We start from the raw sequence: 23,466 nt of genomic DNA, 5'->3' as shown, positions 1-23,466 counted from the left end.
CAGCCGCAAAGCTCCACTGAACATCAACTTCATTCATATTTCCGCCATAACACCGACACAAGTGCACCTACCCCTTCATATTTTTGGAGAGTTTCTTGAAACAAAACGAGGGATTATGCTAGATTTCCTGAGAAAAGCCTTCCAAAAGGCCCCAGCAAAGCTCTATGGACTCGACCATGCCGTCCTCAACATCCAACTCCCGCCGCAGTCAATGTGGATGAACATAGGGTATTGGGAGGTAGTCTGCACCACCATTCTAGCGACGTCGAAATTGAGCATTAACATATAAATTCTAGCACACAAATGACTTCCCAACAGCATGCGAAGCCCTACTAGAGCAAGTTGTCACAACAGCCCTATCAAAAGAGAAAGCATCATCTATTCAAATCCTCGATGTGGGTTGTGGATGCGGTGATCAATCACTATACCTATTCAAGACTCTCAGGGCTTCTCCCACCCCAGAAAGCTCTCAACCCCCAGATCCACAAACATCAGAACAAAGTCTACGTCGTCGACAATCAGGATCTCGAACAGAGACAGAACACCAACCACCACCACCATTCCCAACCCTAAAATCCTACATCGGAATTACACTCGAACAAACCCAAGCAAGATACGGCTCCAACCGTCTCCACGACCTCCAACACCAAACCCCAGACCGAAACATCCAAGCAGAAATATTCTGCTCCGACGCCGGAACCCCCAATTGCTGGACAGGCGACCTGAAACAATCCATCAACACCCTCGAAACAGCCTTGCCAGCACCCACCTCCTCAACCTGGCTCCTGGCCCTAGACACAATGTATCATTTCCGACCAACCCGCCTCCCACTACTCACATACGCGCGAACAAATCTAAACGCAAACCTAATGGCCTTCGATCTCATCATCGCGGATGATATTCCCTGGCATCAGAAACTGCTATTGAGGGTCCTGTGTTGGTTGACGAATACGCCGTTCGGGAACCTGGTTTCTAGGAGTGATTATGTGGACATGCTTGTTCTGGCTGGGTATGATCGTTCGCAGATTGAGATTAGGGATGTGACGAAGTTTTGTTTTCGGGGGTTGGCGGATTTTATTCAGCGGCGGGTTGAGGAGGGCGTGCCGTTTGGGTTGAAGATGGGGAAGTTTAATGTTGCGAGGAGGATGTTTGCTTGGTGGGCGAGGGGGGATATTGTTAGAGGTGTTATTGTTGTTGCTAGGGGTGGGAAGAGTGAGGAATAGGGGTTTGGATGGGGCATTGTGCATGGTTTCATTGGGGCTTTATGGGGGTGTGTTTATGAATGTTATTTTGGGGTCTGTCTAATTCGGCGTAAGTGGGTTAGTTAGATAATAGGCTAAATGAGATCATCTGGGCATGTGCACTGTAAACATCTAAATTAATCTGGAGTACGTGGGAAATGGTCTTTGCTTTGGGGCATGGGCCATGACAGCACCTAGTGGATGGTGTTCTGGCCCTGACCAGGTACAGGTCGGCTTGCGCAGATTTGGATCGACGACGATAATTAACTGCTTGTCTATGGTAGTCTACTGTCGTGTTCGACCGAGAATCCTTTGCCTAGCCGTCTGATTGCTTTTGCATTCTCGTAATATTTTGAAATCTCACCTCATCAAATTGACCTCTAAGCCTTTATTCATTATTGGCTTCTGATCTATGTATAGTGTCTCGAATTGAGGGACAACCTAGCTGGTAATCTGGCTGTACTCATCAAAACCGAGTCCATCAAAGGTAGCATAGAAAACACTCTCGAGGGAATCAAATTACGGGGCCGTTTCAATATCAGGAGGGCCCTTGAGAAAGTTCCCCACAATTGGGCTCCAACCCGCTCGTTCCAGACAGTACGGAGTAATCGGCAGCTTTATGCATGTACATAGACGTTCGCAACTCAGTCTGGTCACAATGTCTCCTCTTCAGCCAGAGATACTAGAGTTATCCCAGGGTACTTTCATGTTTATTCATCTCACCTCCAAACCCACTATTAGAAAGCCTGTTACAGAATTTATGGCTGCCTATCCTTTCGGCACTATTTAATACATCAGGTGGTCTAAGTGGGCCATGGAATAAATCCTCTTCACGATTGATTGTTCTCCAGGATTCCAAAATGTGCAGTACGGTAAGCCTGATGCAAGACCATCAACTGGTTATGCTATGCAGGACATTCAAGCACATGTCCGACACATGGCTCACGGTGACGTCACCACCTCAGAGCTTATGCCAAGCTTTTGTTGCCTGAGAGCACCAAAAAATCTCGATTTGCCACTATACGAGCATGGCTTGTAAAATATGCAATGTAGCCGATAATAATCAAATGTCATACGCTATAGCATTGCGCCTGGCTCATTACATGCCCCATAAACATTTCTAAGCCACGTTACATTCAGAGCAAAGTACCGGCAGTCGGCCTCCAATATTGAAGCCGGTCATGAGTGGGTCCAAAACGGATATTCGGAACTGATGCTTTCGGCCTTCAATAAATAGATTGGCCCGCGCTCTGTGGGTAAAAAAAACTATTTTCATAATCCCCTGGTACCTTGAAACCTCCTCAGAAAACGTGCAGTCGTATTCCCTCCAGACCTCAAACAGCACCGTCAGATCGGCGAATCTACAACGTGCCACCGGATCGGCAAAGCGGTCAATATAGGCAGTATGGCCGATCATTTGCCTGACTCGAGCGAGAAGCGATCATCGGCAGAAGTCGAGAGGCCTCAAACCTCCAGCTCGACCTCCTCAGGCTCGAGCAGCTCTTTCGAATATGACCCACAGGTGCACAGGCTGCAATCGCGCAATACTGAGCTCGACCTGGAACGCCACCGGACTGGTGTTTCGCGCGCACTGAGCAGGACTGAGACCCAGCGCACTCAGCATGCGCTCACGGTCGGTGAGAGTCTCAAGTCGCGACAGTCGCTTACTCCACTCCCCGCTTTTGGTGCGGGTAAACCGTATCCACCAGCTCTTCCTGACCGTGAAGAGTATGTGGTGGAATTCGATGGGCCCGAGGACCCTATCTATCCTTTGAACTGGCCATTGCGGAGAAAGTAAGTTGATCATCCAAGCTTTTCTTAGCGCATATATGCTATTGCATATGGACAGTGCTGACAATTCGTGATTGATAGAGCCTACATTAGTGCTATGCTCGCCTTCACCAGTATCTGTTCCACATTCGACTCCGCCATCTTCAGTTCGTCCTCTAAAGCCGTTGCCAGCCAATTCGATGTCGGTCTGGTAACAGCTACGCTCTCCAGCTCCCTTTACATTGCCGGTTATGCCTCGGGGCCGTTGATGTGGGCTCCTCTATCCGAATTGAAAGGCCGTCGTCTTCCCATCATTATTGGTATGCTTGGCTTCGGTATCTTCAACACCGCAGTCGCAGTCGCAAAGGATGTCCAAACAATCATGATCTGTCGTTTCTTTGCTGGTATCTTTGGCAGTAGTCCCTTGGCTGTTGTCGCGGCCGTTTTCTCGGATATCTGGAATAACCGTCAACGTGGTGTCGCTATTGCTTTCTTCTCTTCTACCGTCTTCCTCGGACCCCTGGTTGCGAACTTTATCGGAGGATTCATCAACATGTCCTACCTTGGCTGGCGCTGGACCGCCTATATCCCCGCAATTATGGGATACGCTGCCTTCGTTGTCAATCTCTTCTTCCTGCATGAATCATATCCTCCTGTTGTTCTTGTGTCCAAGGCTGCGGAACTGCGTCGCCGAACCAAGAACTGGGGAATTCACGCCAAGCAAGAAGAAATTGAAGTTGATCTTCGAGAACTAATCGTGAACAACTTCTCTCGTCCCCTTCGGCTGCTTCTAGGGGAGCCATTGATTCTGGCTGTTACCATCTATCTCAGTTTCATTTACGGCTTGCTCTACTGTTTCTTGACAGCCTACACCCTTGTTTTCCAGGGTGTATATGGCATGAACCCTGGTGTTGCAGGTTTGCCCCTCTTCGGAATGGTGGTGGGCCTGTTGATCGCGGCTGCCTACGTTATCTGGGCCAGCAGAGGATACAACAGAAAATTGGATTCGAACGGCGGTGTCCCCATTCCCGAGTGGCGTCTTCCACCAGTAATCGCCGGTGGAGCTCTCTTCGCCGCTGGTCTCTTCTGGTTCGGCTGGACTGGCTTCAGCGGTACCATCCACTGGATCGTTCCCACATTGAGTGGTCTATTCACTGGATTCGGTCTCTTGATCATTTTCATCCAACTATTCAACTACCTGATTGACACATACCTCATGTTGTAAGTTCAATTCTTTCATCTTTCCCAGCCTGATATCGAATCCAAGTCTAACAAAAACAAACAGTGCCGCCTCCGCCATCGCAGCAAACACATTCTGTCGTTCCATGGTCGCAGCCGCCTTCCCCCTTTTCTCCCGCCAAATGTTCGAAGGTATGGGCATTCAATACGCATCCACCCTCCTCGGAGCTGTTGCAGCCGTCCTCGTCCCAATCCCAATCGCATTCTTATTCTTCGGCAAGAAACTGAGAATGAAGAGCAAGTTCGCACCCTTCTATGAGGCTGTGCAGGAATCACACGCCGCTGAGGATGAGGGCGAAGCTATTGCCCAAGAAACTGTTCAGCGTTGAACATATCACGTTATTTTGCACGTGTACATGTATATACTTGCATTCCGCATTCCCACTTAGGGAGTCGTAATTTTAATGTCAAAAGTGAAGTTTACAGCGACTTTCAGCATTTTGGACCTATATCATAAAGTTTTTTGCTTGTTTTATTACATACACCCCAGTCCCTACCCTGTATCTCATAGATTATCTGCAGGAACGTAACCCCAGGCCACGTTCTGGCACGAACGGAACGGCTGTAGTGGGGCCGTTTCCCGGACTCCGGGTACGGGAACGGCCTGAAGCTTAGCATTTTCTTCCCTAAAACGTTATGACCCATTCGAAGCCAAAGGCGATGGTCTTTTGCCATTCAATTATTTTGCAAAACTTGACGCTATATCATGCAATGGACATTGTGTTCATTATTTTCTGACTAAAATATGCGTTAGATTCCTGTCGCACGTACTACATGATCGTCGTAGTCAGGAACTGAGTTGAGCTTGGAACAAGGGCGAGTGAAGAATTCAGAAAAATTAATGTTCTAATAAAAAGAAGCAGGAGCGGAGATCGTTCGATTTAAGCAAATTGTATCATTCTTTGAAAAGCATGGTAGACTTGGTAAGATCAATAGGGCATTACGCCAGCCAACTTCAGCAACTGGTCAGTCAACTCAGGCTTGTTCAACGGCTCCTCACGGTTCCTAGGATCCGGAGTACCATCCTCTCTAAAAGCCCTTTTTTCTCTAGGTACAATATTGTCATGCGGCCAGTGAGTGGTCCCACCCCACTGCTTGAAAATCTCCGCCTTCGTGGCCAGGGCTTCCTTGGAAGCAAAGCTAGCCGGCGTATAAGACGCATAGATAACAGTGCGAATCACATCACTCTTCTCCGTCGGTTCGGCTCCATAGTGGATGAGACGACTATCCCACAATATGAGATCGCCCGGCTCAGCGCAGACCTTGTAAGGCTGGATGCCATACCAGTCCAACTGGGCATCATTGAACAAGTATAAATCTTTCTTACTCCAGGTGTCTTTGTCAGTTTGGGTTTCGAAGAATCGTTCAAACAGTTTATGAGATCCAGGGTAAACAATCAATCCCCCGTCTTCAGGGCCGGCGTGAGAGAGATTGATAATCCCCTGGGCACAGTGCAGGCCCTTTCGGAAAGGACTTTGGTCAACATGCTGCCAGGCAGCCGGTGGCGGAATATCTTTGCGGTTGGGGAATGTAATATTCAGACTATCAAAGCTGACCAATAGTTCATCGGTTCCCCAAAGCTTGGAAAATGCCTCGAGCACTCCGGGCTCTTGTCGTGCTTCCCAGAAGAACTTCTCGTGCATCACTGCATAGTTCGGAAAGGAGTTGATCTTCGATTGGATCGGTAGGTTTTCCTTTCTCCATGTGTCGGGATTGTTGATATCAAGCTCTGTGCCAAAGGATTTGAGCCAGCTGAAGGCTTCCTGTTGGTAGGCCTTTGCGCGGTCCTCCGAAATCGCGCCTTTGATTACGACGTAGCCATTCGCGTGGAAATCGTCGCGCCAGTCGTTCGTCTTTTTTTCTGGGAGACTTTGGAATATAAGTATGGACTCATTAATAGATAGTCATTTGGACGTTGGCAGACCTTTCCAACAATGCGGACTGGGCTTGTAAGATAGTCATCTTGACGGCAGTCTCTTGCTAAGCAGCGATGTTTCAGGGTATCTGCCAGCAACAGATGAAAATGTGGCTATATTTTGATTATAGGTACTCGTTCAGATGGCGTTCTTGGTTATGGAAGCATGAATGAACTTGGGGATTACATCTCGTATAGCGAAGCCACACCTCCGCACCTCTGATCCGGAGATTAGCCGATACTTGCGCCTCTTATGTCGTGTCAATTACGCAAAGCACCTCATTAACGCCCCGCCTTTAGCCATTTCCAAATTTAGCTAGGTCGACCAATCAGATTCATCTTATGCAGGAGCTAATTTGCTTTGCTAACTGCATTCATATTTTATTCTGCAATTTTGAGTCTGTAAATCGTGCAAACTTACTTTGCTACCAAAACATATGGTGGATGATATTCTAAACATCTCGTTCCTAGGTCAATTTTCACGGGACGTCCAAGGGAAAACTATGGAAAATGGAATGAGTTGGTTGATAAGAACAATTACACGCTGTGGAAGCATAGTGTATAGTTAATGCCAGTCCGGGCTCTATATTCTTTTAAAAGTATACTTTCCTATCTTGGGTATACTGATGGGCCAGTATATAGTGTCGCGTGGTCCCCAAGATGTATATTTATTTCAAGGGCGAGGTGATCATATAGATCTCTCGCTTCTGAATTTATTCAAAAAGCAAGTACAACTTATTTCCGAAAACTCTTTGCAGTGGCATCAAGTACTCCCTAGAGATCAGCCACGGACAGAACAAAGCCAACGCAGTAACTTTTGCGCGGTCTAGTGTTGACTTCAACACGCCTTTATCCGTATGACCTATGAGGCTATTAGGACTACTGGGGATTTTGGTTCTATGCTGCCTCTGCAAGGAGCTTGCTGCAGTGTAACCTATATTCCAAGAATCTGATAACCTGGTGGCTGGCTAGTGCTGATCTATCCATACTTATCGTCAACATCATGAAGTGAGTGCATTTGGGAACCTTTGATAATATAAATACTCTAGATTCGAACTGGGAATTTACAAACAGCCTTTTCGTATATTCCTTACTTATCCCACTGCTTCTGGTTATTTCCAAATTACAAATGACTGGTCTCAGCTTGACATCCAGCCCAGCGTGGCTTCCCTCCCCAAGCTCTCTTGGAATAGTTGTCGCTCGATATAATGAGCCCCTCGATCCTTGGGCGGAAGTGGCATCAAACTCATACCTATATGTCAAATCCAACATAACCCAATCCGAAGACAACGTCCCGCACGATTCATTCCGCCTCTACGAACAACTGCCTAACTCCGGCCGCGAGGGGCAAACCTACTGCCACCATATTTACTCCCACTACGATACGTTGGAGCCAATCATCATTTTCTCCCAAGCAGCGCCATTTGATATGATCGGACCAGTAACAAATTCCATGCAAGAGCTCGTGGAACAGGCTCTGCAGACCCCAGAGCCGGAGTACGATCCAGTCACGATATATAACCATGACCTCCTTCATGACCTTGCTGAATGGAACAAGATCAATTGGTCTTCTCCCGACGAGTCGTATTGGGTTACGCCAGCTCAGCTCAAATCATTGACCTATGCTCCTTATGACATGGCGACTTTTTGGAAAATTATGTTCGGCGTGGATCATCCGGCTGCGGTTAGGGTTTTACATGGTGCTGTTTTTGCTGTGAGACGAGAGGCAATCAGGCAGTATCCTAAAGATTTCTTTAAGAAGTGCTTGGACCAGTTTTCCACCGCTGGGAAGGGGGCTGTTAATCCGGAAGTCGGTTTCTTCATGGAGCGAATCTGGATGGCGTTGTGGAGCAGGAAATTTTGGCTGTCGGGATAGTTGATTGTGAGTAATTTGTGCTAGAAAGGCAAAGACCACATTTCTTCGTCAAGGTGAGTAAGACTTTCAATTCAATCCTGTTGTTGTTTAGCCTGCGTGGGTCCAGTCAATATCGCATCACTTAGTCCAATATCTTAAAGGATAATAACAGTAAGAAGACAGTGAATATTTTCAGCAACTGCCAAGGTCTGTCTCATAGAGCTCGCTACGAAAAATGAACTCAGCCGGGTTTCGCGGGTTGCACAACGGCCTTTTGGGTTAAGGTTCGGTCTCCAAATCGGGTCACACATTCATAACTCAGCTGTTACTGTCACATTTGTCTTGGTATAATGAATGTGGAATAGATGCTTCGCGGTGTTTGAGCTGGATTGATCGGGGATTTAGCTTGCTTGTCAAATATTTATTGTGACATATACGAGATGGCCTGTTGACTACAAGAGTATATGAAATAATGGTCAATAGCGCTGTTTCTGACACTAACGCTGTGAATTCGCCTGTCATTGCAAAGTAATCATGTTCCGGCTTGCTTCAATGCCAAATATACCGTGCTTTTATGAACTTCAATATGAAAGTGGGTAGCACAACCGCAATGAAAGAGGCCCAGATCTATAGGCTTCGCTCTCGCACACACCACTTCCAGCTTATATGAGGCATGATCTCGTGTCAATTGCGCGATATAAGCCTGTTGAATTCATGAAACATACTTTTGAATATACTGTTCACAGAGCGTTTAAACACCACTATCTCGATTTGCTTACAAGATAGCCATCATTCATTCCAAGGTTGTTGGATGTCGCCATCTGTAACAATGTTTCCAGTTCTCTTTCCATTTGTCCTTCTGCTTTTAGGTCAGAGCTCATTCTGATATTTGTTGCACGGGATATTTGTCTGACTTTCTCAGGGACGTCACTCACTTTTCACGATTGTGCTAATGCTGGTCCCGTGAACGCAACCAACATCACTTCCCTTGAAGCTCCCAACCCACAACACAATGCCACATACTGTGTTCCTTGGATACCACAGGTAGGCTGGAGGGATTGCTGTGACATAGTTGAGCGGGAACTTAACTCATATTACTTCCTTAGTGCGCACCTGGATTGGCATGTTGCTTCTTTCTGTGCACAGATACAACCTCAAACACAGGTAATTGTGGATCATGCGGTGCCGCTGTGAGTGACGATCTTTCCAAAAAGATTCGGATTGAAGCCTTACAATAATCCAATTCCTTTAGTGCATTTTAGGCTCAGCGCCAGCCTGCTGTAACGGAGCTTGTGCAGATCTGAGCTCGGATGTTAATGCTTGTGGATCTTGCTCAGCCCCATCTGTAAGCTTCGACCTTCATTTTATATTCATTCTTCTACTTCAAGGTCATTGACGAGCCAAACATCCAACCAGTGCACCGGAATACAACCAGCCTGCTGCGCTGGGAAGTGTACTGATCTCAACGTCAATCCTTCCAGCTGCGGTGCATGTAGCAAGACTGTAAGTAAATAAGTCCAGGCTTCTCAGGTGTCAATTACGTTGCTAAATCACATTTATTCGATTTCATAGTGCACAGGTCAAGTCCCAGCTTGCTGCGCTGGGGCTTGCTCCGATCTTATGAGTGATCCTGCCCACTGTGGTAGCTGTAATAACCCGCGCTGTGTTGGCCAACAACCCGGCTGCTGCTCTGGAGCATGTACTGATTTAGCGATCTCACCATTGAACTGTGGATCATGCAGTAACCTAGTGAGTTTATTGAACATTCAGTAGGACTTTCCATGCTAAGATAAACCTCAGTGCAATGGAGTACAGCCCGCCTGTTGCTCCGGTTCCTGTAAAGACCTCAGCAACGATATTCTTAACTGTGGTGCTTGTGGAGCCCTGCCTTGTCTTGGGCTCCGACCAACTTGCTGCTCGGGAGCATGTGCTGACCTTGCCACCAATCCTAATAACTGCGGATCTTGCAACCATGGTGTAAGTCTATTGCTATATTCACGGACCGGAGTCACCATTTTAACATGTACCTTTCGTCGGATAGTGCTCAGGGGCACTCCGAGCATGCTGTGCCGGTCAGTGTGCGGATCTGCTCAACGACCCGCTTCACTGCGGCTCTTGTCTAGCCCTACCATGTCTAGGGCAACGCCCAGGTTGCTGTGGCGGTCAATGTACAGACCTCGCTATCAGCACTCTCAACTGTGGAACTTGTGGCGTGGCCGTAAGTAAATCTGCGAGTTGATCGTATCGCAAGGATCTAATGACTGTCTTCCAGTGTCAAGCAAACCAACCAACCTGCTGCAGCGGTAATTGCGCCAACACCGCTACCGACCCAAACAATTGTGGACTATGTGGAAGTAAATGCGCAGGTAACACCCCAGCCTGTTGTTCGAGCATCTGCACAGATCTCAGCACAGATATTCTGCATTGCGGATCCTGCAACGCACCTCCATGCATCGGGGTAGGATCCGTCTGCTGCTCTGGCACATGTGCGAATCTACTCTCAGACCCCAACCACTGCGGCACCTGCTCAGGAAATTGTCAAGGCGTTCAGCCCGCCTGTTGCGGTGGAACATGTACAGATCTCAGCTTAGATATAGCGCACTGTGGTTCCTGTCTGTCTCTGCCATGTTTGGGTATCCGGCCAGCATGCTGTGGTGGATCCTGTACGGATCTAGCGACCAGCGTCAACCATTGCGGCTCATGCTCGGCGAGTCCTTGTATTGGGGTCAAGCCTTCTTGCTGTTCGGGTACATGTGTTGATCTTAACTCCGATGCCAATCATTGTGGTTCCTGTTTGGCGCTTCCATGTGGTGGTACTACGCCTGGCTGTTGTGATGGTGTCTGTACGGATTTGGCTACTAGTACGCAGCATTGTGGTTCTTGCGGTGCTGCTCCGTGTACTGGGTTATTGTCTTCTTGTTGTGATGGAAAGTGCACTGATCTACTCTCTGATCCGAATCATTGTGGATCATGTTCCAAGAGTGTAAGCTGCGAAACCCTTGTCTTTGTTGCTGTATCCCGTTTAGCGCAGCATGGGAATACTTACTTGACTTTCTCTATAGTGCAGCTCTGGTCCTGGGGGTGGAGGTTGTGTCGCTGGCAGCTGTATCAGATGTCCTCCGAGCCAACCCTTCTGTGCTCAGTCAAACATATGCGTGAGTTCTTACCATCCGCGCCACAGGGGGTAGCACATACTAATAGTGGAACTCAGTGTCCCGCTGGCTTCACCTGTGTTTCCAGTGGTCCTCTGCCAGGCTGTTGTGGACCGCTTAATACCTGCCCGCCGATATCCAATCATCTCGGTGATCCGATTTGCGTAAGTTGTCGACGGGGTCATAGTAGCTTCAGTTTTCTGACTTGATAAAATAGTGCCCGCTACCATGCAGCCTCGTAATCATCCACCTTGTTTGCTTAGGATTCTAGGTCTGAAGCTGTAGTACTTTACAAAGGAAACAAAAAGCGGTTGACCAAAGCAGCTCAGGGTTAGTTGGCCACTACTGAGTCCGTAGCCGATGAAATGCGTATATGATTGAAAATTTGTGTTATAGTGAAGTGTGACTGTTCTCGTTGTAAATGAAATGTATATCAATAATTATGTGATCCCGGAATCCGAAATATGTACTCATAGAATCTCGTAAATGTAAAAGATGCTTTCAAATGAGCTATTGCATCCATGGCACTTGAACACCAAGTGCATTTGCCACCCTTATAGCGGAGCCAACACAGCCCTCGAGGAGGACCATACCATCCCAGCACCAGCTGCCAACCAGCCAGACATTTCCATCCCCGTTTTGCCACAGCTGGCTCTTTTCCTGGCCCACGACCCTTTTCCCAAAGATGTTATTGACAATCTGTCTGCTGGTGGGTGATCGCAGAACGCGAGTGAGGGTGGCGGTATGTACAACCTTCTCAGGGTCGATTGGGGCAATAGGGTAGTTGGTAATAAGATAAGCTGATGGGTGTTCGTGTGTTGCTTCAGTTGCTTCGGCGCTCGAGCAGATATGGAATGGCTGAGGTGCTGAGTCAGATCTATTCGATGCAATCTGCCTCCACAGAGACTTGCTGCAATCAATGATCTTAGAAAAGTCGCGGTGGATAACGATCTGCACCGTGGTTGTAGGAACAGCTGCCACCGCACTCCGGAGGGGTTCGAAGATTGCGCCAATGACATCCGGTGTCACGGCAAGAATCACATGGTCAAACAATTTCGAATCATTTTGGCCGTCGAGGGTGTTTGTCCAAGAGACTTTCACTTCTGTGCCGATATTCTCGACAGACGTGACCTTGGTAGCAAGCCGATTCCTCATACCCCGAGAAAGCTCTTTTTCGACACGCTGGACGCCACCGGTAACAGTGTAGTGTGTTTTGCGGAACGTCTTCCTCTCGTAGTCGACCACATCAATAGCAGGGAATTCCAATAACGCATCGTGGGAGCAGGTCGTAACACTTGACATCATCGGCAGTAAATAGTGCTTGACATAATACCATGGCAAATAAATCCTCTCGACGTATTGACGCAGAGATTCCTCCGCGCCAAACGACTCAACTGTCCTAGGTGTGACGAAGAAACAGCAAGCAGTGAACCAATAATAGCAAACAGCCAAATAGCATGTCTCCACCAGCCATCTAGTCCATGACAGGCCTTCGGGACGCAGAGGAGGTATTTGGTGGTTGTTCGAGGAATGGACGTAGTACGGGTTGACTTGTTCGTGCAAGTCCTTGGGTAACGTCGACAGGGAGTAAATAAACCGACGCGAACCGTATGTGATGCCGAAGTAATCGTACATTCGTTTTAAATTTTCGTAGTAGCCGTCGGCAATAGCGCGCATGGGAAGATCAAGACGTTCCTGGTTTTCGCCGTCGCCACCCTGGGTTGAGATGGTGTGTGAAGCTGAATCAAGGGAAAGTTTGTCTTGCTGTTGATATGGTCAAGTTAGCTATTGTTCGCGCTAGGCGCTGCCCATGTCCCACAAAGATGGTGTCACCTTTTCGAACACCTCCACTTCAAATCTCTGACGATGATCATTTTTGAGGATATAGGCAATTATGAGCCCTGCCATTCCCGTGCCAACGACGGCGACCTTTTTGCGGGGTGGGTTGTTTTCCATGCTTGACAGTATTATGATCAAGATAAAAGATGGGTTATAGAACTCATGTCAGATCGAGAGTCGGTCTACTCATGGGACTGAAGAATCAAGTGATGTTCGTTAGAAACCAAGGTTCTGCAGCTTTCACCCTAGCAGACGATCGCGAGGATATGGCAGCCGATTGCGGCCACTAGTTCAAAACTCATTCTGCTCGTACCGGGTCAAGGTTCCAGCTTGTCAAAAAAGCGGTGGGGAGGGGGGCGAATAAGTTTTGAGCTGACGGCCGTAATAGCCTACCGTGGGAAATCTGTAAACCTGGACCCCCTTTCTTTGTCAGCTGCCTCGGTCCAGCAACGTGCACACTTTATACAATTTATGCTTTTTTATGCTTATATCCTAGTTTCACCTTATCCTTGCAGTCGATCAAATATACTTCATCTTGCTGATGGCAGGGAAAACCGATTTTCAAAGAGACCACCTATACGAAATTCTGAGATTCTACTTATTGACAGACACTATACCCCAAATCGCGTGAGACACAGGTGCAATCCGATACAACGAGTACTTTGGTATACATTTCTGCCATCCCCTGCCCCGCGCCTCACTTGAGCATACAGGAATTCTGTTATCATATCCATGAATGAACAAACAAAGAAACACGATCACATACTTGGTTAATTGAAAGAACCAATTACCACTTCACATATTGTGGCTTTGAGCACAGATACTAGACAAAGAATCTGTCGTGTACCAGACAGAGAAAAGTCAGTTACGCTTTGCTTGCTCTGGAAGTTGTTGCTCCCAGAAACCTGAGAATTGAGCTCCGAGAAAAATATCTCACCCATCCACTTACCCTCATTGCAGCAACTTCCCACATTCAGAATCATAATTTCAGTAAATTCTGCAGAATTCAACATGGACGGACGACTACAGGTTGATCCACAGATTAGGAGGGACATTGAAACTGCGAGAGCTGAGAAGGCTCAACTTCAAGCGAATACAACTCATAGTTGGAACGTTTATCGACGTCTTGAATGCCTTGGACTAGTTCAACAATACCTTCAACAGACCAAGGAGAATCCAGGACAATTGATGAATGTCGACGCAATTATTGCGGGCTATAGAGCGTCTCAGGCTCAGGCGCAGTTGGATTGGAAGTCATGGGCTGTTTCATACTGGGTCCAAGGTGTCAAAGATACCGAGAGACACTTTGAATGGGAAGACTGCATCGACCGAGGAGCTAGGGCCAATACATTTCAACAATCCATGTGGACAGAAGGTGTACGTTTTCCCCCTCCGAATGGCTTCCTATCTCAAAATTTTCTAGGCAGACCTAGCTGGTCCGATTCCTTTTCGTGCATTCTACGCAAGTCCTCCACCTGTTGCCGAGTCCACATTGGCCCTGACTGTGTGTTCAAAATGGCCTTTTTGTTGTTTATGATCTCACTAACAATGAGATTAGCTCAAACTCATTGCTCGGGTACCAGGTGCTAGAGGAAACCATCTCCCAATAATCTTGGGGGATGATGCCCCTGTAGATCTCTCCGGACTCAACCCGCCTGCAGGGGCTGAACCTGGAGCTTTCCTTCTCAGTCAATTGACCATTATGGTCAATCCTGAGTTCGCATACAGAACTGGAAGAACGACTATATTGATTTCTTCAGCGTTACTAGGACAAATTGAGGCCTCTGCTGGCTCTCTTGCGCCCGAGCTGGGCTATAGTGTCTTCCATTGTGGAAATGGAACGCTCAGAGTATATCGCGCTGTGGCCCTCGATGTTAACTTTTCCAAGATCGAACCCGAGCTTATGGAGCATACCTGGATCACTTGTCGCTGTGCTGTATCATCTGACCTTGAACAAGATGGGCTTCGTGTTTTGTACAGCACCAACAGCCTAGAAGCTTGTCGTGGCATGATAGCATTAGAAGTTGAAGATGGGGAGGAATAGGTCTTTGATGAAAGAGAATAGGGTGAAATTGTAATGCTCGTCTGATTTGTTAATAGAATTTTTACAGTATATTTCTTTGTTTTTATCCTCGTCTGGCTGCCATTTGTTTAACCGTAGTCGTGGTCTCTTTCATTGAAAGAGAGTTTCTTTCATTTGAAATCTCTAGCTCATTTCATTTTCTGTGTATTCCGAATACTTCCTACGAGGTCTAGTGTCTTTGATTTTACCTGTTCTGTTTTTTTTTTTGAAAGTAAAATCATTTTATAACGAAAAATTTCCCATGTAATATCCCATTAAAACAAAATTTCATCTTTTCATTTGTCATTCTATCTTTACTACCGTGATTCAATTTCATATATCGATATACGCTGCGATGCCACCACCGGCCTACACTCCCTCGGACTTGAATGCTCTGAACAGTGGGAGCATTGCCTCGATCTTACGAGGCCTGGATGAAAGATTCTTTCTGGACGAATTATTCTATGGCACAGATATTGATCATCATCAATTTCACCGTTTCAGGGCAAAATTGCTCGAAAATCCTGCGAATACTCGTCGTCTCTATCCAAGAATTTATGCCGCACTCCCTCGATTTTTGGGACATACCGTGTTTAAAAACAACAAGGTCTACAAAGCCTTGCAGTTATTCCCAAATTTTGATACAGCAGACCGTGTTTCCCGCGTCTTGCCAATTGTTGCAGGAACTCTAGGAGAGGCAGTATCACCAACGGCTTTTGAGCCTGCCAATACTGTAGCAGGACTTTTTCAAGACAATGATCTGATCTCAGCAACTATTCAAGACCGCTGTTTTGATTGTTTAACCGCCATCCGTCATTATAATTTCTTTCCCATTGACAACGCGGCATCGTTGGGTGTATGCCACAATACTACTGGATGTTCCCTTTTCCTCATTGCTATTCAACAGCGCAGCGCCTAAGTCATGTCCCCGGAGGATTTTGCAATTCTCATAAAATGGCTGATAAGTGTCTCTGGTCCATCGGATGGCGTGTGGGATGATTTATATGTTCACCCTCCAGCCAACATAGTAAATTTCCCTGCAGGACCTGCAATATCGATCTTCCGACACGTTTTCAGTGAGTGGTGTATGTCTGCCCCTGTGATAGAGGACTTCGTTTTGTGGCATGCGCGCTCTTCTCCAATTCCAGACCCCAGAGTATTGAGTATGCTCGACCCAAAGATACGATCGGACGCCTTGCCGCGAATATCGGTAAACATCGCTATTTGAGCCACACGGCACAATGCGTCTATTTAGTCAAGCCGAGGAGAACGCTGCTCAGCTCTATGATTCCTGCTGGCATAGGCTCTGCTATGCCTTCGATGGAGATAAACTATTCGATTGCTTCCGAACCCTAGACGGGGGGCCGCATGCAGCTGCCCGTCGGCCATCAGATTTCAATCGACTAACATGGGACACACCGCTGCGTCTGGCCATTCAGTCGAATCGCCCAGATCTGGTCGAGAGGTTCTGTCATTACTATCCACCTCCTGGATATGTCCTATATACGCCCGGTGGTGAGACCGATCTGGATTTTGCTGTTCGCTGTCAAAAGCCAAACTCTCCCGAATGTCTCTACCATATGTTGTCCATGCCTACACTGCGTGTCTGGATGGCGTCTACGTATGGAAACCCTGATTATGCTATTATGAAGATTGCCGAACTGGTCTTTTCTTGGTATACGGTATTGGAAGACGCTTTGAACAACGTACCCCAGACCCCGCATAATATGGTACGGTTTGCACCTGCCATGGCCGAGCTTCGTCAATTGGCAAATCGCAAGATGTGTGCGGTCTTGAGCCATTCTCGGCCTCAATCGTTCCAGGACCAAGTGACAGCGCGCAGTTGGCGTAGAGTTCGCCGCTTGGGGGGAAGTACCAACCGCAGGTTCCTACAACAACTCATTAGGCCCGGTGTTGCATTTCATGCGACCAGGACTGTAGGAAGATGAACAAGCCATAATACTTCTATATATCATTCTGTGTTTGTGTTCTATTTCACCCAATTAAAGGGCCTGGTCGAGATCTGCTCAAGATATTTTGGTTTATAACTGTTATGTTGATTATGTGTGCCACCTATATCCCGATCTGAGAGCCTGTATAGTTTATTGAGACCTTTTTCATTTCTCCCATCTAGATTTTACATGGCTGAGCTTCGATAAAGTTTAGCTTGTCGAGAACCACTTTTCTCATGACCAACTAGGCGTTATGAGTTTGAGCATACTCGGGAGCCGGAGCGGCTCCGGATACTATAAAATCCTGGATACCGCCGCTGGAATATATGGACAGCGGGCGTCCCAGAGCTGCACCTTACCTTTGTGGAAATTTTAGTCTTTCATACTGAGGATGAAAGCCTTTTCCATGAAAAACTTCAGTTGCCCAAGATTAATATGCAATTAGCTAATAAATGATAGAAATGCTTCTTTTGAGATAGACTTATTATACAAGACCCAAGCATTATTTATGCTGAGGGCTGTCATTGTTATATGTCACCAGAACCTCGGTGGTCATATTGATAGTTTCAAGCTTTGGAGAAGCCGGCATCATCATCTCTGGGTCCAATATCGCAGTTTCACTGCCTGAATCATGGATTGTCGTATGTCCGATGTCCGTCTGTGTCTCGCCTTCAGTGTTGTCGAAAACCCTCTGCACTGGCTTCTTTTGTGGATAGGCGGCCATATTATAGGGCTCTGACGTAGAGCTGGGGAATATGCTAGCGAGGAGAGGCTTGAGGGCAGGAATGGATGCTGCAGTGATCGTCAGACCGTCTTCGACTGCTGCCCAGATAAGAAGTGGAGCCAGTTCCCCTAGATATACTGATTAGTCTTGGTTGACATAGAGGGTAACATCAGTAGCCCATGGAAATGAAGAGTGGTTCTTACAAGTGAAGTCTGCCTTGGCTGAAAGAGCCACCAAGTAGCTTGTTTTTACAATAGACGCCGCACCGGCGCTATAGAACGGTTAGGTCTAGGAAATTCCAACAGTTCTTCTTCAGCTCAGGACTCACAAGATTCCAAGGCTCATTGCGAACGCCACACCAAACTTTTCCTTCTTCTTCATTTGCAGATTCCAGACAATTGTCCAGGGAAGCAATGCCAAAATAAAGTCCTGAGCTCCAGAATATGCTGTCAATGGAAGGAATGAGTTAGTGTTGATCATAAGAAGAACATATGGACAAAAACAAGGAAACTTACCGCCAACAAAGAGAGAAAAGTTAGTGAAGACGTGTGAGGGCCAACATTCCGATGGAATCGTTGGATTCCATAGATGCCGAGGATCCTTGCATTGTAAAAACACGAAGAGCGCAGTCAAAGTGTTGACAACATTCATCGTAATAATCACAAACCAGAGCAAGACAACCATCCACCTATGAACCACAATGCGCAGCAACGTGACAGCAAAGGAAGTTTTTCCAAGTGCGCAGGCCATAATCGCCAGTGTTTCGCCAATGTTGCACAGCAACCCGACTTCGATGAGATTATTAGGGTTTTCTTTGACGAGGAGCAGATGCTGACCCAAGCCAAGATTGGCAGCGACATGGCAAACAGCCGCGTAGGCAATCAGACAGCACTATGTTGCAAGTAAAGTTAGTTCCACTCATCTAATCTAACCAGGAAGCAATCCTTGAAAGTAGTTGTCTTACAATTGCAACAATCGCAATTCCGTCATCCCAACCAAATACTTTCCGCAAGTATATCCTCACATACAAGCGCATGGCAACGAATAGTAGAGGTATAAGCGACATCACCCACATCACACCCTTCACCGTGGGAGCCCGCGTCTCCGATAGGAAGTCGTCATTCAATGTAGATGCCATGCTGAATGTCGATCCACAGAAACAAAATCAAAAGTGTATGCTTGAACTGTGTATTCAACGCCCCAAGCCTTAAAACGCCGTAGATTTAGGTTATTATCACCCCACTCTTGTGGGAATTCAATGGGATTTAAACGTCCACAAACACAGGATTCCATTTTGGAGTAATAACCTTATGGGTCTCAAAATATGACACGGGGATTTGCGCGCTTCGGACAAGTCGATTTTCATAAGGCCAATTCGTATCCCCAGGATCGGGCTGCAATCAGCGCTAGCAGGTATCCATCCAACCTCGAAAAGCGTGGATATACTCGCTTACCATAGCGATGGATCTATCAAGATTATAAGTACTGTAGGTCTTGTAACGGGTAGTGGTCCGGTGGCTTGCCCAATGACCTTGGTGAAATTTCAACCCGGCTAGTCAACGCACGGTCATCGGCCATACATTGTAATGTGCGGCATCGGGAGGCAAACTGGCACTTGGAGTCTTGTTCGGGCGCTAGGGCTGCGCCGCTGTCATATTGGAGGGTTTTTCTGGCCAGTGCTGAAGTGTCGGTGTTTCCAAGCAGCCATTCATCGCTGTCGTAAAACAAAGGGTTCCACATCCCGTTCACCCCCGTCTGCAGGACACTAATGCGGCTAGGACATAGTATCCAGAAGGCCGGCGACAAGGCAAAATCACTGTCTAGAACGCCTTTGTGCGATTCGCCTTTCTTTCGTACCCCGCTCGCACCTCGTGGTGAGAATGGTCAAACTGTAACTCCCGTAAACGAAGCCCTAGTGCTCGGAGCTCTGGGGAATTCTTAAAAAGCTACTGTGAACCGTGTTTCACGTCTGCCATATTGTACGTTACTGCCTGCACCCTGAAATCAGAAAATTGAAACAGTAACGCCTCCTGCACGTACTTTGGAAGCAATTCGTGACCAACCGACCATGTCGGAACTGGTCTCAAATCCTTCCCTGTGGGCCCAAAGTCTTGCATTTCTAGGCTTGCTTTGTATGACAGGCCTGATTTGGAATATACTGTTTTCGCGACTGAGGTCCGTCCCCGGTCCAGCACTGGCCAAGCTAACGGACTTTTGGCGTGCATTTCATACCTACCGTGGACGTGTCGATCAGAAACACGTCGAGCTGCACCGCAAGTATGGAGTAGCTGTGCAGATTGGCCCGAACTGCGTGAGCCTTTCGGACCCTGGTCTTATTCGGACGATTTATTCGACCCGCAATCCGTGGAAGAAGGTTCGATACTGGGACCCCTTACGTATAGCTTATTGTTCATGGCTTAATGTGGCGCTTGCTAACCTGCTGCAACTACTGTATAGAGCGACATGTATCGCCCTAACGATGTTTTGATTCAAGGACACCGACTTTCGAATCTCTTCAATACGCAAGATGAGGAATGGCACAATCAGAATATTCGCCCGATTCGGAGTCTTTGGACTATGACCAAGGTCTTGGAATATGAGCCCCTTATCGATGAGACCCTGAACAAGTTTGTCGACAAGCTCGCTTTGAGGTTTGTGGATGGCGATAGCGCGGGAAAGATTTGTCCTGTTGATGCATGGATTGGTTTCTGTGAGTATGCCGGGAGGCGCCCCCTGAATTAGGGGGTTATGTAGAGGCTAACACCTGTCAAGTTGCATGGGATGTCACCGCCAATTTCAGTTTCGGTCGCCATTATGGTTTCATAGATCAGGAGAAGGATGTTAATGATCTTATCACCGACTCAACTGCTGGCCTGGAATATTTCGCACCGGTAAGACGGTCCTCTCATCATCAGATCGACCTTGACACGGAAATGAATCTTACTGCTAAATAGGTCTCTCAAATCCCATGGATTGACAATTTGCTCGACAAAAACCCGATCAAGCGCATCGGCCCAAAGCCCACATTAACTGGGGTGCTATATGCCTTCAAAGTTGTCGCTGAATATCAAGCCCAACTAGCCGAAAAGCACATGTCCACTGGCACCGTTGACCACACTCTCGATAAATATGTCCAACTCAAGAAAACATGGCCAGACATGGTGGACGACAATCAAATCGTCAACTGGCTAATGCTAAGCATCCTAGCCGGAGGCGACACAAGCTCAGCCACCATGAGGGCAACAGTGTACTACCTATCCAAGAACCTATCAGCAACAGCCAAACTCGTCGCGGAATTGAACAATGCAGGTATATCTGCCCCTGCGCCTTGGAAGGAGATCCGTGACTTGGCCTATCTTGACGCCGTCATCCGCGAATCCATGCGCATGAACCCCGGCATTGCAATGATATTCGAACGGGTTGTTCCAGAAGATGGATTTACACTCCCAGATGGACGACATCTGCCTGCAGGAACGAAAGCAGGCATCAATCCCTTTGTGACGAACCGCGACTATGATGTTTTCGGCCAGGATGCTGATACCTTCAATCCTGATCGCTGGCTGCAGGACAAGGATGAGAGTGCTGAACACTTCGAGGAGCGGCAGAGACGCATGAAGGATACAGTTGACTTTGTCTTTGGTGGCGGTGGTCGTGTCTGTATGGGTCGTTATTTGGCTATGCTGGAGATCAAAAAGTTGATTGCGACGCTTTATAGCTTGTTCGATGTGAGTTGTCTATTATATCTGATTGGTGTTCTTGGTACTGATTTGAGGACAGATTCAACTTGTTGACCCTAAGCATGAGTGGAAGTATCGCAATGCTTGGTTTGTGTATCAGTATGATATGCCTATGCTCATTCGGCGTCGGTAAATTGGTATCTCTCGAGGGATAGGAAGATTGTTTGCTCACTCATATATCAAATTTTGCCTATATTGGCTTGTCATTTTGGCCTCTCATTTCCTCGTGTTATGTAGACTTGGCCGATTATTCACAAGGGGAGGTTGCAAGAACATACCTTGATATTGGGAATTAATCTAGACTATAACGAAGTACGAGATACAAGTTTGCATGCAATAAAAAAAGTAGTAATAATCAATTTGTCCATACCGCATAGGGTATCAAAGTTCCCAACCTAGAAACGCCGAGCCATTAAAACTAACCGAACCCGCAAGCCCCATGCATCAAGTCATTATGTAGTAAAGAATCGCTGTTCGCTCAAATTCCGAATGTCTTCCGTAACGTCATTCAAGCTTTAAGCGTCAAGCTTCGCCAGTCAATGATGATCAGCAGAAACACGGCGATCGTGCCATGTGGGAATCATTTCTTCTGTTGCTCATCAGCGCCATTCTCATCTTCGGTTGATGGTTCATCTTCCTCCTTCATCTCGGTCCGCCTATCTTCGTTGTTATCCTCTTCGCCAGTGATTTCTCCCCAGCCGGAGCTTCGGCGGCTCATGCGACCATTGAGGGCTAATGGAGAGCTAACACCACCGATAATGCTGGCAGCAGTACTGTCATTTCGACTGTGCGATTGCACACCACTGCGTATACTGGCCCCGTCACCACTGGCTGTCTGCTTGGTAGTGTAGAAGCCGGTGCGCTCGGTGCTGGTGGCTAGTGGGGTAGCGCCAGAGGCTGAATAAACGCTAATGCGCTCTGCACTGGCAAGTCCAACAATGCTTGGCCGACTCAGAACACCCGATGCATTGAATATAGATGCGTTGGATGCGTCATTCGTGTTTCCGCTCAAAACACTCAGTGGAAGACTTTCGCGACTCCCGCCAAATACCGAGGACGGGGCCAACCCCCGAACAGATGCATTGGTATCGAGGGAGTTGCGGCGACGTCTCTTGGAAGAACTTGCGAGAGTAAGGAGGGAAGCATTATCAGTCAAGACATTGTTTGCGGTTGCGGTGCTGTAAGTCATTGAATGGCTGGGTACCAGATGCGAAGGTACTGCCGTGGCGGGCGACGAAGTTGAGGGAAATTGGTGTGAGAATTGAACTTGCTGGCTCGTAGATCCATTTGTCGAGCTGCCATTTTGGTGTCCATGGTGATTGGGGTACGTGTTGTACAACTGAGTTGAAGGTGCAGCCGAGTGTACCGTGGTCAAGGTCGTTGTCAACGATCGAACCGAGGGTGCGGGCGATGAGAAAGTGCTACCTTCTCCCCCACCCTGACCTTCAGTGCCAGTTGCCAAAGTGCCAGCCTTGGAGTAGGCGGCTTCGGAAAAGGTGGTGTCACCGTTGGTCGAAATCGTTGGCGCATTCGATTTCGCACTGGTCATAGGAGCCGGATTGTCATAATTCGATAAGACCATGGAGGATCCACCTTGTGAGCGACATTCTGAGCCATAGTTTTGATCTGTGTACGAGTCGGTGGGTGTTTGGTTGCCTGTGTGACGATTGATCGTTCCGGAGAGGGGGTAAGGATTGTTGCCTTGATCGCTCTTCTTGCTTTTATTATTCAAGTGACGCTTGTTAGACCAGCGGTTTGACGTTGAATCAGAGGAGCTTTTGAGATTCGCCAGGCGCTTCATCCAGCTGGAGAACGGGCGACGGCGTCCATTTCGATCTATTGGGCATCCGGGGTCAGCCAGGCTTTGATGGTGAAGAGGACTTGAACTTACCATGCACCCTTGCAGGAACTTCAGCAGTAGCCATGATGGGCTGTACAGGCTTCAGAACCCTTGTGGGCAGACAAGGGATCAGGGAGAGG

At 47.6% G+C, this 23,466-nt stretch overlaps 12 protein-coding genes across 12 annotated transcripts; 6 read left to right on the top strand and 6 right to left on the bottom strand.

Moving 5' to 3' along the window:
• Positions 1 to 115: 115 nt before the first annotated feature.
• Positions 116 to 1,223, top strand: N7511_009548 (uncharacterized protein; the record flags this gene model as incomplete). The annotated part of the gene is made up of 2 exons (XM_057131925.1): positions 116 to 241; positions 297 to 1,223. The coding sequence occupies 2 exons, from the start codon at positions 116 to 118 to the stop codon at positions 1,221 to 1,223; spliced, it is 1,053 nt and encodes a 350-aa protein (XP_056979913.1).
• Positions 1,224 to 2,646: 1,423 nt separating this feature from the next.
• Positions 2,647 to 4,579, top strand: N7511_009547 (MFS transporter; the record flags this gene model as incomplete). Its single annotated transcript, XM_057131924.1, has 3 exons — positions 2,647 to 3,035; positions 3,114 to 4,232; positions 4,297 to 4,579. The coding sequence occupies 3 exons, from the start codon at positions 2,647 to 2,649 to the stop codon at positions 4,577 to 4,579; spliced, it is 1,791 nt and encodes a 596-aa protein (XP_056979912.1).
• Positions 4,580 to 5,179: 600 nt separating this feature from the next.
• N7511_009546 (phytanoyl-CoA dioxygenase family protein) lies at positions 5,180 to 6,212 on the bottom strand (the record flags this gene model as incomplete). Its single annotated transcript, XM_057131923.1, has 2 exons — positions 5,180 to 6,119; positions 6,175 to 6,212. 2 exons carry the CDS (start codon positions 6,210 to 6,212, stop codon positions 5,180 to 5,182), a joined length of 978 nt encoding a protein of 325 aa, XP_056979911.1.
• A 1,082-nt stretch (positions 6,213 to 7,294) lies between these two features.
• Positions 7,295 to 8,041, top strand: N7511_009545 (uncharacterized protein; the record flags this gene model as incomplete). Its single annotated transcript, XM_057131922.1, has 1 exon — positions 7,295 to 8,041. The coding sequence occupies one exon, from the start codon at positions 7,295 to 7,297 to the stop codon at positions 8,039 to 8,041; it is 747 nt and encodes a 248-aa protein (XP_056979910.1).
• Positions 8,042 to 9,586: 1,545 nt separating this feature from the next.
• Positions 9,587 to 9,994, bottom strand: N7511_009544 (uncharacterized protein; the record flags this gene model as incomplete). Its single annotated transcript, XM_057131921.1, has 2 exons — positions 9,587 to 9,710; positions 9,816 to 9,994. The coding sequence occupies 2 exons, from the start codon at positions 9,992 to 9,994 to the stop codon at positions 9,587 to 9,589; spliced, it is 303 nt and encodes a 100-aa protein (XP_056979909.1).
• Positions 9,995 to 10,878: 884 nt separating this feature from the next.
• Positions 10,879 to 11,357, bottom strand: N7511_009543 (uncharacterized protein; the record flags this gene model as incomplete). The annotated part of the gene is made up of 2 exons (XM_057131920.1): positions 10,879 to 11,008; positions 11,188 to 11,357. 2 exons carry the CDS (start codon positions 11,355 to 11,357, stop codon positions 10,879 to 10,881), a joined length of 300 nt encoding a protein of 99 aa, XP_056979908.1.
• Positions 11,358 to 11,682: 325 nt separating this feature from the next.
• N7511_009542 (uncharacterized protein) lies at positions 11,683 to 13,128 on the bottom strand (the record flags this gene model as incomplete). The annotated part of the gene is made up of 2 exons (XM_057131919.1): positions 11,683 to 12,936; positions 13,006 to 13,128. 2 exons carry the CDS (start codon positions 13,126 to 13,128, stop codon positions 11,683 to 11,685), a joined length of 1,377 nt encoding a protein of 458 aa, XP_056979907.1.
• An 894-nt stretch (positions 13,129 to 14,022) lies between these two features.
• On the top strand, positions 14,023 to 15,055 carry N7511_009541 (uncharacterized protein; the record flags this gene model as incomplete). The annotated part of the gene is made up of 2 exons (XM_057131918.1): positions 14,023 to 14,388; positions 14,570 to 15,055. The coding sequence occupies 2 exons, from the start codon at positions 14,023 to 14,025 to the stop codon at positions 15,053 to 15,055; spliced, it is 852 nt and encodes a 283-aa protein (XP_056979906.1).
• Positions 15,056 to 16,314: 1,259 nt separating this feature from the next.
• On the top strand, positions 16,315 to 17,022 carry N7511_009540 (uncharacterized protein; the record flags this gene model as incomplete). The annotated part of the gene is made up of 1 exon (XM_057131917.1): positions 16,315 to 17,022. The coding sequence occupies one exon, from the start codon at positions 16,315 to 16,317 to the stop codon at positions 17,020 to 17,022; it is 708 nt and encodes a 235-aa protein (XP_056979905.1).
• A 505-nt stretch (positions 17,023 to 17,527) lies between these two features.
• On the bottom strand, positions 17,528 to 18,887 carry N7511_009539 (uncharacterized protein; the record flags this gene model as incomplete). Its single annotated transcript, XM_057131916.1, has 5 exons — positions 17,528 to 17,877; positions 17,953 to 18,020; positions 18,078 to 18,195; positions 18,265 to 18,640; positions 18,714 to 18,887. The coding sequence occupies 5 exons, from the start codon at positions 18,885 to 18,887 to the stop codon at positions 17,528 to 17,530; spliced, it is 1,086 nt and encodes a 361-aa protein (XP_056979904.1).
• A 930-nt stretch (positions 18,888 to 19,817) lies between these two features.
• N7511_009538 (cytochrome P450) lies at positions 19,818 to 21,619 on the top strand (the record flags this gene model as incomplete). Its single annotated transcript, XM_057131915.1, has 5 exons — positions 19,818 to 20,123; positions 20,207 to 20,459; positions 20,522 to 20,640; positions 20,704 to 21,474; positions 21,527 to 21,619. The coding sequence occupies 5 exons, from the start codon at positions 19,818 to 19,820 to the stop codon at positions 21,617 to 21,619; spliced, it is 1,542 nt and encodes a 513-aa protein (XP_056979903.1).
• Positions 21,620 to 22,066: 447 nt separating this feature from the next.
• On the bottom strand, positions 22,067 to 23,411 carry N7511_009537 (uncharacterized protein; the record flags this gene model as incomplete). Its single annotated transcript, XM_057131914.1, has 2 exons — positions 22,067 to 23,322; positions 23,378 to 23,411. 2 exons carry the CDS (start codon positions 23,409 to 23,411, stop codon positions 22,067 to 22,069), a joined length of 1,290 nt encoding a protein of 429 aa, XP_056979902.1.
• Between the last annotated feature and the right edge of the window lie 55 nt (positions 23,412 to 23,466).

This window comes from Penicillium nucicola (genome assembly GCF_028828085.1).
Source record: "Penicillium nucicola strain IBT 29836 chromosome Unknown utg000010l, whole genome shotgun sequence".
In the NCBI taxonomy this organism is placed as follows: domain Eukaryota; kingdom Fungi; phylum Ascomycota; class Eurotiomycetes; order Eurotiales; family Aspergillaceae; genus Penicillium; species Penicillium nucicola.
Note: the sequence above shows the minus strand (reverse complement) of the source record. Positions and strands in the feature narration are given on the sequence as shown.